Here is a 16,291-nt window from a genome sequence, read left to right on the forward strand (position 1 = left end):
CTCTGGGACAGAGCAGGGCCAACTACAGCTGTCTGAAATTCAGTCTAGAACAATTTCCTCAAAACTTTCTGACTATGGGACCCTGGAGTAGTCACTTCACTTCTCCAAGCCTCAGCTTCCCCATCTGCAAAATGGGAAATATTTATTTATTTTTATTAAATCATAGCTGTGTGCATTAATGTAATCATGGGGTATAATGTGCTGGTTTTATATACCATTTGAAATATTTTCATCAAACTGGTTAACATAGCCTTCACTGCATTTTCTTAGTTATTGTGTTCAGACATTTATACTCTACACTTAATAAATTTAACATGTACCCTTGTAAAATGCACCGTAGGTGTGGTTCCACCTATTACCCTCCCTCTGCCTACCCTCTCTCTCCTCTCCCCTCCCTCTCTTCTTTCCCCTTCTTCTTGAGATAAAGTTGGGTTATAACTTTCATATGAAAGCTATAAATTGGTTTCGTAGTAGGGCTGAGTACATTGGATACTTTTTCTTCCATTCTTGAGATACTTTGCTAAGAAGAATATGGTCCAGCTCCATCCATGTAAACATGAAAGAGGTAAAGTCTCCATCTTTTTTAAGGCTGTATAATATTCCCCAAATGGGAAATATTTAATATGTCTGCCTCTCAGAGTTGTTAGATTAATTTGCCAAGATAATGTACTGTGTAGTGCCTAGCTTAAGTAAGTACTCAATAAGAGGCTATTTATCATTATAACAATATGTATACAATGAAAAACTCCAGGGTCTAGATTCGGGAATAGATGAAGCCAGATGCTCGGTCAATGTTGGCTGGTTTGCTCTCTCTCTCATCTCTCTCCCTCTCCCTCTCTAACCCTTTCCCCCTCTGTATTAGCTTTTCCCTAGTTGTTCAGCAAGACTTTGAGGGCTGATTCACATTGCTGGGGATTAGGATACAGACCCATTCCTGAACCACTCACCATGACTCTAATTGACCAGGTATAGGTCTTGTGCCCACCTCCCAGGAAGTGGGGTCAACTCCACCTAAGCCGCATGGGTGAGAGAAGGGGAAAAGTGGTTCTCAAAAGAAAAACTGAGGGACCCTTGGACTAAAGAAGATGAAATGAATGCTGAGCAGGCAGAAACCACAGGTGTCCAGTGTTCCTACCATAACTTACGCATTCAACAATCATCTGAGCCCTACTCTGAGCCACACACTGGGGACATAGTAAAGAATAAAGAACACAACAGAACTAACTCCTGTCTTCTTAGAGTTTATGGTCTGGGGAGGAAAGGAGACTTTAAACCAGAAATCACAACAGGTGCATGCTACTCAGCAAGGGAGCCCTGGGGAACAAATAGGAGATGATTCCTCTGCCTCCTTTATGGGCACCTGGGAAACAGCCAGTGGATAGTTCCACAAAAAAAGTAATCCTGATGGGAGTACACCAGTTCAGGGACCTACCTGGCTTGGGTCTTAAGGCCCCACCAGGTGCACGTTTATTAATTCTGTGTTTCTCCTGCCTGTCCAGGCTCACAGGAAGGGAGAAGCGAGTTGGAGGCTTTGACCTCATGTGGAATGATGGCCCTGTCAGCAGAGAAGAGGGTGCTCCTGACCTATCAGGGATTGGGAACTTTGTGACCAATACGCACCTTGGTATGTAGGGACAGGTGAGGAGGGAGCATGTTGTGTGGAAGTTGCATGGTGCAGTTCCACAGAGATTAAGACCTGCAATGAAATTGTATGGTGAATAAGGAAGGCTGGAGCTCTCTCATGGCATGCAGCAACTTTATTTCTTTCACCAAAGCTTATATAGGCAATACTACACGTACACACAATTAATCAATAAACACATGACCTAAACCTTAGCCCCAGGCCTCTCACTGCCTGGCACCTATGGGTCTACAGACTAACCGATAACCACTTCACTGGCATTATCCAAAGTTATTCTTATGCTATGTAATCAAAAACAAAACCACAAAACAAGGTTCTGGGGGAATAAGCTGTTTGAATGCTTGACCTTTAGCAGACCATCTGGAGGTAGTCATTCATCTTTAGGGAGTAGTCTGGAAATTCCTGAGATATACAGGTACCTGCCTTCAGGCCTGCCCCCACGAAGCCAGGCCTTTAATCACTTCTAAGTGACCAGGCCTTTAGCCACATATGGAGTTCTATCCAGTTTTTTTCCTTGCTAACTCACAAAAGACTTCAAACTTGCCTTACAAAATGAAACCATTTAAAGGCTTATTTATAGGCTTTCCACCTATAGGAGCATAAGGGATGGGCCATGGGAGGTGCCAGAAAGTGTAGGAGGCAGTTTGGCATAATGGGTAGATTGTTAGACTTTAATCTGCAACTTACAAGCTGTATGACCTTGGGCAAGGGACCTAACTTCTCTGTTCCTCATCTGTAAAATAGAGATTAAATGGTTTCTAGCTCAGAAAATGCCTAGAATACAGCCTGGCATATAGTGAGAAATATTATTATTTATCTATCAGGAGATGGATGTCAAAAGGCATAGGTAGAAAACAAACAAATGAGAAAAATGTATAATATGTTGTTAAGAGAAATTAGGACTTCAAGGCTTGACTTTAAACTTGGTTTCTATAAAGTGAAAAATTTTCATGATTATAAAAAGTATTCACACTCATTGTAGAATATTTGAAAACTAAAGAAGGAAATAAAAAACCATCCAGACATAAGCATCTTTAACAATCTGGTGTATTTCCTTCCAGTTTTTCAAAAATGCATATATTCATACTTTTTCTTTTACACAATTGGCATTGGCCTGGAGTTTCAAGTCCCACTTTTCCATGCAGCATTTTCCATTGAAGAATATTAATTAGAAGCCTCCTTTTTTGAAGCAGTTTTTGGCCAGGTCTAGATGAAGTGTTTTACATATGTGATCTCATTTTATCTTTAGACAGCTTTCGTTGTCATTTTACAGGTGAGGAGATTGTCTCCAGAAGTTAAATAATTTGCTGAAAGTCTCAGTCATAAGTGATGAGTTGGACTTGAGCTCCAGTCTGATTCCAGAACCTGAACACTGAACCACTAGACTCTCTTGCTCCTTGGCAGAGTTAAAAACAAATTTTACCGTATTTCAGCTTGTATGTATGCCAAAATTTACTAAACCAATTTATTGTAATTGGATACTTGGCACAATTCCATTGTTTTTTACTTTTATAAGTAATGCCATGATGAACATCCTCTCATAAAGCTCAACCAAAATTCTGGCTATTTCCTTAAGACAGATTCCTAGAAGTAGAATTACTGGGTCAATGGGGTGGACTTAATACAACCAAATTTCTTCCCAGAAAGATTATACATATTTGCCAGTTTTGAATTTAAAAATAATCAACCTCCTAGGTAAAAAGTACTGACTTATTGTGGCTTATGCATTCTGTGGATTACTGGTGAGGTTTTGGTTTTTTTAATTTGTGTTTCTTTTATCAGCTGCCCTGATTCTTTTACCTTTTGTTGTATTCACTACCACCTGCAAGAAACACTTGGACCCCACTTCAGGCATAAATCAGATGGTGATTTATTATACCTGTGCAGGGGGCCCCAAAGTGAGGAGCAGGAAGCTGGCAAGTACAGAAGCAGAATGTAACGGTTAGCTCAGGACGGGGTTATGGTCAGGGGGCTACAGTGTAGCGATTGGCACTTGGTCAGCTCTTGGGAGGCTCAGTAGCTTGGGAAACTCTGCTTGAGTAAGCTTTCACCATTGTTTTACCTGTGGCTAGGAATCTTTGGGAACTCAGGGAACTTCCTTATTCTATTCTGAAACCTGTTCCCGGATTTTCCCCGGGGGAGGGGGGGTGTTTGAGACGTGTGGGGACTCAGGCTGAGACAGTTAGGGGCCTTTAGGGGTCTTTTTGCTGAGTCGGTTATTACACTGTCCATCAGTTGTTTGCAGTTTTCTAAGTTTAAAAGGCTTGGATGACTATATAGCGCTTTTCAAGTTTTAATGCGCATATGATCATGTGTCAGTGTTGTTAAAATACAGATTATGATTCAGTAAGTCTGGTTGGGGGGACCCAAGATCAAATTTCTAACAAGCTCCTGGTGATGCTATATTGGTTAACTATTGCTGTATCACAAATCCTCCTCAAATCCAGCATCTTAAAACTACTATTTTATTTGCTCAGCATTCTTTAGGAGAATCTTCAGGAGACTCTTGAAGAATCCAGGTCACTCAGATGGCTGCAGGCATCTGGCAGATTTACTGAGGCTTGACGGCCTGGGATAGCCTCAAGCTGGGGGTTGATTGATAATGGCTGGCAGGGCAACCCTCATTCCCTATGGCTGCTCATCCTCCAACTATCTAGCCCTGGTTTCTTCATAGTATCGACTGAGGGTTCCAAGAAGCAGGAAAAGACATCACAAAGCCTCTTGAGGCCTAGGCTCAGAAGACTCATATCATTCTGCTATAATCCATTAATCAAAGCAATTTGCTAGTCCAGCCCAATCACCTCATAAGGAAATAGATTTCAGTCACCTTGCAGACAGGTGTACATATAGGAATGGAACTGTTGCAGCCAACTTTACTAAAAATGCACCTCAGATGTCCATGCTGCTAGTTCCTCAAACCCTGTTTGAGTAGTAAAGGTGGAGAACAGTGGCTCTCCCCTGTATATAGGAATCAAACCAGAGCTTTAAAGAATACTGATGTCTGCCAGAGATAAAGATATGGTTGGTCTGGGCATCAGTGTTTTTTAAAGCTCCCAGGTGACTCTACCATGCGGCCGTTTGAGAGTTTCTGCTTTAGAAGTCTCTAAAATATTCCTAGGTTTCCAGCTGGGTGTTTGGGTGGGTGGTGGAAAACACAGAGGAGCTGGCTGGGAGTAGGAAGAGTACTGCTGAATTGAGCTAGCGAGGTGCTCAGGGACATCCAGGTGAAGTGGCCAGCAGATAACTCAGAGATGAGTCTAGAATCCCAAGAAGAGGGTTTGCACTGGACATGAAGACTTGGGAGTTACGACTGAGCCAGATACAGCTAGAGCCAGGGCTCCATGGAACTCCTTTTGGGAAGTGCTAAGGATACACCTAGTGAGCTGTCAGCTCAGGGAAGCCTTAATGGATGGTCAGTGCATAGGAGGCAGGAACAGAGTTTAGGGCTCAATCAAGGCTGCCAGACACCTCATGGTCAGTACTAGGGACACAAAGAGTCTTTTATTCAAACAGCATCTTCAAGTATCATCAATGTGCCTGGCACAGGACTAAGTGACTGTGGAGTTTCCTCAAGCTCAGCTCTGAGAGCAGACAGCAAACAGGTTAATACCATGAATGTGCTGCGAGAGGAGGCATCTCAGCAGCTCCCAGCAGCCGCTTGGCTGGACTGCCTGAGACACACTTCTGAGACCAGGGGCTGCTTGTGGGGAGAATGCATCTCTTAGCCAATTGTGCCTGGAACATAGGCAGGGTAATAGAAGAAAACTAGCATTCCTGCCCTTTAAATGCATTTTCACTGAGCAAGGCCAGGAGGAAAGGCCCAGTGCAGTAGTGGTTATGATTTTGGCTCTGGCACCTGGTAGCCTGGGTTCAAATGACTTACCCTCTCTGAGCTGGTTCTCCCTTCTGCACATCATTCCTGAGAGGACTCAAGTTCCTCCGTGTTCAGCACCTGTAGCAGTTCCCAGCTTGAGGGAAGCCCCCAACTGATGTTAGCTTTTGTTGATGAATCCTTGTGTTCACTGCATTAAATTAGGAAGTATCCTGGTTTACAGACGACAACACTGATGTTCAAAAGAGGAAATGACCTGCTTGATGGCCATGACATTCAGGAATGGAGCCTCAAGCCATGCACAGTTGCAGGGCTCCTGATGACCCCTGCTCTCATCAGGTAGTGGGGGCACAGGCACCTCCACCCCTCACAAGGGTAGGTCATCACAGTCAATGCTCCTTCTCTTACAGGCTGTGTCAACGACCGGAAAAAACAGCTGAGGCAGCTGTTCTGCTCCCTTCAAGTCCAGAAGAAAGCTTCCAGTTGATCGCCGGCTGCTGGGAGGAAAGTGGCCCTGGGAAGGGCCACCCAGGCCTCTCCTCACCCCAAGATTCCAGCACAGCCGCACCTTACAGCATTCGCCTCCCTCCCTCCAGCCTGGCAGCAGCTTTGCTGGGCTCAGCAGCCACTCCTTGCCACTTGGATTGGGCCCCCTGGATCCTATCTCTGGGCATCTTTGCACAAAGACACAGCCAATACCCAGGCCTGGATGTGTTTTAATCTTGACAGATTAGCTTGGTGATTGGGCCCAACAAGGACACATGCAGCAAGTTCTGCTACCCTAGAGAGATCACACCTAATAAATGAGCACAGGCCTCACTTGGAGTCACTGGGCACCAGACCTGTCTCAGGGATGCTCTTGGCTGCAGCCAAGTCCTCTTGGCTTTGATACTCAGATGTCTCTTAGATCACTGCTTAAAGGATAGTTCGGGACCAAGAGTTCAGAGGTGAAGGAACTTGTGTTTAAGCTGTGCTTGCAAAGCAAGCAGTTATTAGGTTGTGTGTTTACTGGAGGTCTAGGGATTTGCTGAGCCTTACACAAATCCTCTCCCTGCACATCAGAGGAACACGACTACCATTTGACAACCAGTGGGCCAGAGCATCCCCACTCTCAGGTGGACAAGGTAAGGATCAGGAAGCAGAGCTGCTTAGTGAGGGTGTCTGGGAAGGTGCATTTACCTAAGCCAGCTGAGTGGCCTAGTGCCTCTCTGGGCCTTCCTGTTTGAGGTTAGGAGCTAAGCTTTTTAAATAAGAAAGCCTTGGGCTCCTGGACAAGATTGCTTGGACAGTTAGGAGCAAGCGAAAAAATGTCTGCATTCTTCACATTCCTAAGCCTCGTCTTGGTTTAAGAAGGGTTGCAGGAGCCAGACATGGTGGTGGTACCTATAGTTCCAGCTTCTCAGGAGGCTCGCTTGAGCATAGGAATTTGAGGCCACAGTGAGCTATAACACCACTGTACTCCAGCCTGGGTGACAGAGACCCTGTCTCTTAAATAAAAGGGGATTATATAACAAAGGTAGGCTCATGGGCTAGTGGGCCTATGGGGAACTTACTAAATCACTCTCCTTGCTTCAGGGCAGTTATTCTGACTACAAGTGGCAGAATTAGATTCCTACATTAGGTCTAAAGGGAAGGCTTTTGGAAAGAAATTACTGGCAAACTCAAAAGAGATCGAACCACCTTCAGGAAGACCAGAAGCCAAGCTACTTTGGATCTTCTGCCTCCAGAGCGTGAGGACTTCTTCCCCCCATCCCTTTGACCAAAGCAAGCCTGGACAGCCCTAGACATGGGCTGCAGGTTCCATATTTCCTGAAGAGAGCTAGCCCTTATTTGGGCTAGTGTCCACCCTGCCAGGTGGGAAGGGGCAGCATTAGTGAAATTGTCAGCCACAGTCATATCATAGATTGTCTACCAAAGCGAATTCTCCAACTCCCTACTTAATTTATATTTAAAAATAAGTAGTATGTTCATATGGCTTAAAACCCATAATTTAGAAAAGGGTATATGGTTAACACCTTTCCTCCCACTCTATGCCCCAACCCCAAAGTTGCTGTTCTGAGGGAACCATGTAATGCCTACACACAAATGGTTAGCTTCTAAGACACCTGTTTTGCTCCTGGCTTTTCTCACTGAACGGATCTTGTAACTTATCCCTTTTATTATTTTTTGTTTGGGATTCATTGAGGGTACAAAGAATTAGGTTATGCTGATTACCTTAGTTAAAGTCCCTTTTATAATTGTGGCTTGTCCCTTATTCTTCATCATAGTTGTATAGTTCCACTATCAGGAACTATTGATTCCTTTAACTAGATCTTTGTGGATGGGCATTTAGTTTATTTCCAATTCTGCCTCTTGACTTCTTAGGTCTATCATGGAGAAAACATAGTAACTTCTAAAAAACTCAAGAGGATGTAAACCTGTAGGTCTGGGCCAAACTTGGCTTATGTAAAATATTTTGACCAACACCCATGTCTTTACACGTTTTCTGAATTAGAAATATTTTAAAGATAGGAGATTCAGCTTAACAATCTGAATTTCTAATTTCTCTTAGAAAGAACTTAAATCTGGCCATAGCAGTCTGTGTTACTATAGAACTATTGGCCTGAGCCACGTGGAACAAGGGGAACAGGTGAGGGGCCCTTACCGTGCTATTTGTTGTTGTTATCTGTCTGGACCCAGGTTCATTTCAAGACAGGTATCACCTCCCCGTCTTCATAGCTGGCATTCTAAAAGAAGTACTGTGCCCTCAGTGAGGGACCTCAATGAGGTAAAGACTAGAAGCTGCTGTTCATTCATTCAGCTAACATTTATTAAGACCTCAATCAACACAAAGACAGCTGTATCCTCACAGCACATTCCCACTAGGACCTCTAACCACTGAAGGAAAATGGGACTCTGAGCAGCACTGGCCTGGCCGTTTTCAGAGGTGGTGGAGGGGCATGCTTGACATGTGTCACATGTTAAGTAGCAGTCCCACTCGCCCAACCCCAATGCAGGACTCTGCAAGGCTCTCCTGACTAACAAGGGCCACAGCAGGTTGACACGCAGCACCCACTCCTGGAAGCAAACAGGAAAATGGACAAAAATGGAGACAGCAGTAGAAAATGTGTGTCTACCCCATCGATGGCTGTGGTGAACACACAACACTGAATGTCTGTCTTCATTCGGAAACCACTTTTGAGCTTCCTGCTTTATTCCAATTCTGTTACACCTGTCAGAAAGTGTCCGTCCTCCAGAGAGGAATGCCGGTATGAAGCTCCCGCCCTGCCCTTCTCCATGTGAACAGCAGGCCATTGTTGAGAAGTGCCTGTTGTAGTCATTCTCACACCCCCACAGGCACTGCCCCACACTCCCACTGCTGGCCGCCAGGGCCGTCAATAGGTCTTGTGTGCACTGAGCCCTGGTGGTCAGTTCCAGCAGACACTGACAGACTGAGGCTTCCATCTTGCCAACGCAGAGCAGCCAAGCACTACAGACAAAGAGGCTACGTACAGAAGTCATAGCCAGATTCTTGATGCCTGTCCCTGTAAAGGGCAGATGCTTTCCTTGCAGGTTTCAAGCTTGGAAGGGACTGGGTCTTCCAGACCCTGGCGGGGATGCTGGTCATTAGTCCCCCATCTTGCTTCTTGAGTCTCATCCTTTCAGGATGATCTTGAGAGCTTTAAGCTCATCTTGGTTGAGAGGGCTCAAGTTAAAACCCTTCAGCTCCGGTTTGCCTAGGAAAGAAGACAATCCATCAGCAAGTTGGGTCTCCCACTGGTTCTGGAGTCAGGCCCAGGAAGGGGCTGACTCTGCATTAGTGCTGCCAAACCTGGTCTGAGAGGCATGCTGGTATGAGGTCTGACAGAGATGGGCCTCAAATTCTGCAACGTACCAGATGAGGCATCGCTACTTACTCCTGGGTTATTATCATGTACCTGCAAAGTCTTGGCTCTCCTGCCCAGACACCCCCAGAATTTTGCCACACGTGTGACCAATCTTAGGTTTATCTACAATTTCAGCTCTGACCTTGACCACCTGATCAAAGCCTTCTGAATTTCCTCAGTCAAAGCTATCCTGGTCCCCACCCTAGGCAGTTCCTGGAACCTGGCAAAGAATCCATGTTGATGGCTCTCTGCCCTCCTGGTTTTCAGCTCCCCCCAGGATAATACCTTGGGCCTCAAAGAGGCGGTTGACCTTCACTTTAAGTTGTTTCCGGAGTTTTTCTATTTCTTTGTCCAGATGATCCTGATCTACAAAAATAAGGTGAGTGAACAGAGAATGAGGTTATACCACAGTCTGACTCAGGGAGTAGTGATGCCAGCCTTCCCCAGACCCTTTGACAGCAAGGGCACTTAGCATTCGGGAAGGAAAGGGGGACCTCAGAGACCAATTTAGGAAGGACTAAAGGATAGAAAGGACATGATCTGTCCAAGACCACTCAGAGAGCAACACCAGGATTTAGACTACCCTCTAAATTCAGAATTCATGGAAAATTCAAATGCAAGAATAAAATGAAGCACCTATAGACCCAGACAAACCTAGATGGCTGGAAAATGGATTGCTAAGGAATTTTATAAACCCAAGTACATCAAGGTAAGGAGTTTTTAGAAAAGCGTTATTGTGGAAATATATCACCAAAATAATCAATGGGCGAGCCTTTTCTGTGAACAGAAAACGTATCCTAAAGTCACCAACAGCCCATGAGAAGAGTTAGCACGACAGTGGTGATTATCAAAGCCTGATGACCAATCGACTAAGATCACCCAACTAACTCCACTTGCTCTTGAGTGACATCTGGCTAGTGTGTCTGCCCCACAAACTTTCATTCTGTGATGGGGAGAAGCCCTGAGTGGCCAAGCCTTGTAGCCTGGGAGATGGTTCTATTTCTTAATGTAAATGAGTAACTTCAGTGTCTCATGAGGTTATTTAGCCTGTGTCAATTCCCAAGAATCCTGATGAAGGCAGGCATGGTGGCTCATGCATGTAATCCTAGCACTCTGGGAGGCTGAGGCGGGTGGACTACTTGAGCTCATGAGTTCGAGACCATCCTTAGCAAGAGCAAGACCCTGTCTCTAAAAAAAAAAAATAGCTGGGCATTGTGGTGGGCACCTGTAGTCCCAGCTACTTGGGAAGCTGAGGCAAGAGGATTGCTTGAGCCAAGGGTTTGAGTTTGCTGTGAGTTATGATGCCATGGCACTCTACAGAGGGCAACAAAAGTGAGACTGCCTCAAAAAAACAAACAAACAAAAAAAAAAAACCCAACCAATCAAACAGACCCCGATGATGTCCAGAACCCCTTCTAAGTATATCTAGGTAAGATGACAAAACCACATTTGTGGGCTAAAAAGAGCCAAAGACCACAACTTGGACCCAGACAGGCAACCCCCTCTGAAAGCTTAGTCCCAGCAGCTTCTAGCCTACTGCCAACACAATGACAATGTTTAATTTTAAAAACATATTAGTGTGCGTTTTTCAAGAGAATAGTGAGAAACTTCTTCTATAGGTTGGATCTAGTTTCCTCCGCTAAAATTTTTATTTCAAGAGGTATGGAGACATCCTATCTTTAGGGACTGAGGCAACCCAGCTGGGTCCTCTTGGCCATATTTTTTTTAAGGGTATAAAAGAGAAAGTAAGTATAGCTCGTCCCTTTCCCAGCCAAGAACCCATTTGTAGCCTAACTTTTTTGCTTTTATGATGTTTCTCAAAAAAACTTCAGGATCATGGCAGTGGAATTTTGAATACACGCAGACCCTCTAGGTTCACTCCCCACAAACCTCCATTTTCAAACCCAGTCTCTTTTGTAGGGGATGAGAAAAGGAAAAGCTCACTCTCTCAAGCTCCTTTCCAGCCATGGGTGGCTATGTGACTTGGTTCTGGACAATGGGATGTTGGCAGGAAGTCCCAGGGAGGATGGCCTTATTGCCAAAACAGAAGGCCAAGACTGTATGTGGAGAAAGCCTTTTGCCTTTCCCTCAGCCTGGCATGAGGACCTGAGGCCTGCATGATGACACTGGAACCATAATATGCAAGGGCTGAGGCAGCTGTGCCAGACCTGGACTGCATACGTCTGTACTCTTTACATGAGAAAAATAGAACCCTACACTGTTAAGCCTCAATTTGGGGGGTTGTCTGTTATTTGCAGCCCAACTCATTCCTCATGATAAAGGAGTACTGTGCTAGGCATACACACTATTCTATCTTCATAACTAAGTAAGTGCATCCCCTTTTTAGAGATGATAAAATAACCCACAGTGTCTGAACCTGTAACACAATCAAGCTGCCCAATGCCTGACTCTCCATTCTGATTTAAGAGCGAAGTTGTGGGAGAGGCAGCCATATCCCTAACCCACCCCAGGAAGCCTTACCTTTCTCAATCATCTCCTTTGTCTGAGGGTGAGGCATCTTGATGAACATGTTCCCGAAGCAAACCATCACATCTTCTGAAATGGCAAATGGTTATCCCTTCAACAAATATTTTTGAGCACTTACTATCTGCCAGGCATTGTTTAAGACCCTGAGAACACAGCAGAAAAAGCTAAGTTCCTGCCTTTATGAATTTTATGTTATAAAGGAGGAAAGAGAATAAACAGAGGTATGATTTCTCAGACCCTGATAAGAGCTGTAGACAAAAATCAAGCTAAGAGAGACAGAGAAGGCTAAAGTAGAGGAGGAACTTATTATTTATACCAGGCAATCCAAGAAGGCCTCACTGATTATGTGACATCTGGGTAGAGATCCAAAGGTAAGAGTATGAGCCAGACAGAGGAAATGGAACAGCAAATATCAGTAGTGTACTTTAGGTGTTAGGAACAGTAAGGAGACCAGTGATGGGAGAGTCACGAGTGAGGAGAGTAGAGGAGGTGATACTGGAGCGCTCATGGGGGGCTGGGTTACACGGAGTCTGGCAGGACTCTACATTTTGCTCCAATAACAGGAGAAGCAACTGGAAAGCTACACACATTTCAGTATACTTTCAACAAATAGAAACTTCCTCCCTGGGTACTCAAGGCCCTTCACGACAGCCTGGTCTCTGCCCCTCTCTCCAGCCATGCTTACTCTCCCCATTTGCTTACTCTACCACAGCCACTTGACCTCATCTAAAAGGCTCTTCCTCTGGATATTCTCAGCATCCAACATCTACCCCAAGTCCAAGTCCATCTTTAGCTTTCTCAGTTTTCAATTATCTATTTTATATTGTTTTTCTCATCTGAAGAACACAAAAGGCAGGAACTCTCAGTGTCTGCCATTGTCAAGGAGCCAGGAACTAAGGCCTGTCACTAAAGTGAGCACCTGGAATCCTGAGCCACAGTATGTGTCAGATCTGCATCATTTGCTCTTCATTTCCACCAGGTGTTTCAATTTCCCATAAGGCTAAGTCACACATGTGTGGCCTCCTGCCTGGTCTCTATCAGAGACAAGGTGAAGGTCTTAAAAGGAAAACTGGACAGGTCTCCAGGGCTGCAGTGAGGAGGTTTCAACTTACCAGAGAGGCTGAGATCCTTCTGTAGGGCCCTTAGGCCCTCTCGGTTCTGATTCCTTTTTGCGTCCAGGTCTACAATCTGAAAACCACAGGGGCAAAAACAAACTCAGCTACCTCTTGCCACAACTGTCACCTCTTGACAGACATAGGGTTGAAGAGATAAGGCATTATTTCTAGGTTACATCCAATGTACTGCCTAGAATGGACTGATGAGTGAACCTATTTCTTCTCCCACTCAGCTTCCAAGTCTTTAAAGACAATGATTTATGCAGGCACTCTTTCCCACAGAGAAGCTGCTAAATGGGTAATTTTTTATTACCCACTCAAACTTTAGGGCACATCAGAACTGCTGAAAATTGGAAACTTCTCCCCTCCACATTGTGATTAAGCAGGCCTAAGAAGCTCTATTTTGAACAAACTTCTCCAGCTGACTCTGACTTAGGAGTATGAAAAACTCAACGACACCAGACTGGAACAGCAGAGGTAGGGGCACTGAGGTGGTGGTAACACAGCAGCTACTGATGAAGCAAAGAGGCAGTACAGCATGCTGCTTCAGAGTGCTGGCTCTGTGGCTGGAGTGCCCGGGTTTAAGTCCTACTGTGTAATTTCACCTTCCTATCTACACCTCTGAAAAGTGGAGACAGAAATAGTACCTACCTCACACAGTTGACTGAGCCAGAAATTGAATGAGTTAACACAGTATCTGACACATGATAGGTACTTGATACACTTGTCTTATGCTTCGCACCCAGCACCCCCTGATCCGGTATATGATAGGCTCTTCCTCTTCTCATTAAGTACCTGACCAACCACCCCTGCATTCTATCTGAAGATGACTGAGTTGCTAATGAACCTATAAAGGGATTCATTCTTGACTCCTGTTCCTTGCCCCTTTATGTAACCATTATCACACCATAAGTCCATTTCCAAAATATATTTCTGGCCCTTTCACTTCCCTTCACCACCACCACCACCACCACCTAATCCAAACCCACCTCTCGTCTGGACCATGGCAATGGTCCCTCACCCACCTCCTTGACTCCATCTTGCCTTTCTCTATCTGTACTCCACCCAGTAGCCAGAGGGATTCTTTTAAAACCTAAATCCAATTACATCACCCTCCTTGCCTCATGAATTCCCGTCAAAGACTTGGCACTTAAATGAGAAAATGACCTAAACTCCTTATGAGGCCCTCCATAAACAGGGCCTCACCTTTCCCCACGTCCTCACCCCGCTCAATCACAAGGCTCCTCAGGCCCCTTTTCTGTTCCTATTCTCTCCAGAGGGCCTTGACTGACTGCGCCCATATCAACCAGAGGGCCCGGCAACTGCGTTTTGAAACATGCTCAGGGAAACTGCCCAGGATTGGGATCCGGAGAACACGATAAGGGGTATTAGGATGGAGAGGGGATGCCCAGCACCGAGGAGGCACTCACTTAATGCCAGCCGAACGAGTGACGCACTGAGTCGCATCAAGCTTCTGACCCAAGTTATCCCACGACTACCCCATGTAGTCTAGGAGCCATTAAACCCCCTGCCCAGGACAACTCACTGCTACGCCGTGCGTGTCCCTATGACGCTCCCCTCCCGGCCCCAGCGCCCCGCAAGGGCCCCCACCTGCCGCTTGTCCGCCAGCACCTCCTCGGCGAGCTCCTCCACCTCGACCAGGTACTGCAGTACCCGCTCTGCCTCCGGTGACAGCATGGGGCCCACTGACTCCGGTTGAACCTCTGAAAATACTCAGCTCAAACTCCGCCAGGGCCCATCTCCCGTTCTCCCTGCGCACGCGCCGCTCTGACAGCTCTTCCGGCGCGCCTGCGCAATTAAAAGAATGAGAGTGGCGCGCAAGCTCCAGCTCACGCAGGACGGCCGGATGCGAGAGGCGGGACCTAGCTTTGGAGGCGTGTCTGGAGCGCCTCCTGCAGGCCTAGAGCGCGCAGTCCAGCGCTGCCTCTTGCCCCGCCCTTCAAATATTTGTTGAGCACCTACTACGTGCCAGGCAGTTTTAGGTGTTAAGGATGCAGCAGTGAACAAAACAAACTCCCTGCCCTCGTGTAACTTAATCCTAGTGGGAAATACCGACAATTAATGGCAAAACAAATAATTAGATACTGTGGCAGGTAGTGATTAGTAGTGGAGAAATAGCAATTATTCTTCCCCTGTTTAAGGGACACCAAAAGGCCCATGTGTCAGTGTGACTTATATTAGACTCTGACACCTTCAATTTTCAAATTATAAACAGGTGGGAATAAAAATTCCCCCACTGTCTCTCTACAGGACCAGAAGGAGGCGGGAATCATTTCTAATTCAGTTTGGCCAGTGTTGACTCTAGCCCCTGGGTGTGGGGCCCAATGTCCAGAGTGGTTGACCTACACCTATGGAAGGCGGGAGGCTGAAAACTATGGGTAGTGAGCAATGAAGCACTATGTTGTAAAAGCAAATCACTGTGACCAGGACTTCTTGAAGGAGGCAGGGAGGTGAAAAATGGCTGCCCATCTGAATCATAGGGTTCCCTATAGATCTTCACCCCCAAACCCTTCATTGTACACTTGGAAAAAACCAAGGCTCAGAAAGAGGCAAGGACTTTGAAAAGTCAACAGCAGAACTGACTCTAGAACTGTAACCTCCCACCCCCAATTGCAGATTTTAATTTTCCCCTTTTAACCTCATGTAACCAAGCCCTCTCACTCTCCTTGTCTTCCTTTGAAATGTTGAATTTCAAAGCAACATTTGTATGGATGGGATTATTACTGGCCCATTTCACAGGTGCAGACTGAGGCCAGGAAAGGGGCAGTGCCTCGTCACATAGCAAGCCGGGAGGGTCTGGAAGTGCCCTGGTGTCCATACCACAGCTGCCTCTGGGCTCAGAAAAAAACTCTCCCCCAAATCGTGGCTCCAGAAGCCCCAGCAGCACCGCCTCTTTCCCTGGCATTTGGCTGCCTTCAGCTAATTTTCCCTGTAGCCGCCTGGTGTGGGGAAGGAGGGAGATTCATTAAGGATTCCTCATTGAGGGTGAATCTGTCGCCAAACCCAGGATGTTTTGTGTAAACACCTTCTGGTTCAGAAACGCAGACACAGGCCCTGTGAAGAAAAGGCGGCCATTCGCCAAAGGAGAAACGGGGCTCACCAGGCATCTCTGGAGCCTGAACCCTAGCACCACTTAGGGCCCAGAGAGGCTAGACCAGGTTGACCTCTGACCCTTGTCAGGTGGGTCTGGATGGGACAAGCTGAGAGAGGCTCCCACATTAGTAGCTTCTTGGCAGTGATTGGCCATTAGAGGCCACCTCTGGCCCCTGGAAGTGTTGGGGAGGGAGTCATACTCATATACAAGCCTTTGAGTTGGTCAGACCCTAAA

General features: G+C 46.0%; 2 protein-coding genes across 2 annotated transcripts in view; one reads left to right on the plus strand and one right to left on the minus strand.

The window, feature by feature from the left end:
• The window catches only part of TTLL9 (tubulin tyrosine ligase like 9), a 61,033-nt gene extending 54,944 nt beyond the window's left edge, over window positions 1–6,089 (plus strand). The window contains exons 14-15 of the mRNA XM_053574074.1: window positions 1,500–1,624; window positions 5,885–6,089. Of these exons, the coding sequence (XP_053430049.1) occupies window positions 1,500–1,624; window positions 5,885–5,961 (202 nt within the window). The 3' untranslated portion in view covers window positions 5,962–6,089. The remainder of the gene's footprint in view (window positions 1–1,499; window positions 1,625–5,884) is intronic.
• A 2,172-nt stretch (window positions 6,090–8,261) lies between these two features.
• Window positions 8,262–14,729, minus strand: PDRG1 (p53 and DNA damage regulated 1). The gene is made up of 5 exons (XM_053574076.1): window positions 14,554–14,729; window positions 12,940–13,015; window positions 11,822–11,896; window positions 9,626–9,706; window positions 8,262–9,190 (listed from the first exon to the last, which is right to left on the minus strand). Exons 1-5 carry the CDS (start codon window positions 14,638–14,640, stop codon window positions 9,108–9,110), a joined length of 402 nt encoding a protein of 133 aa, XP_053430051.1. The 5' UTR covers window positions 14,641–14,729; the 3' UTR covers window positions 8,262–9,107.
• Window positions 14,730–16,291: the final 1,562 nt, after the last annotated feature.

Source organism: Nycticebus coucang, chromosome 21 (assembly GCF_027406575.1).
Source record: "Nycticebus coucang isolate mNycCou1 chromosome 21, mNycCou1.pri, whole genome shotgun sequence".
Taxonomy (NCBI): Eukaryota; Metazoa; Chordata; class Mammalia; order Primates; family Lorisidae; genus Nycticebus; species Nycticebus coucang.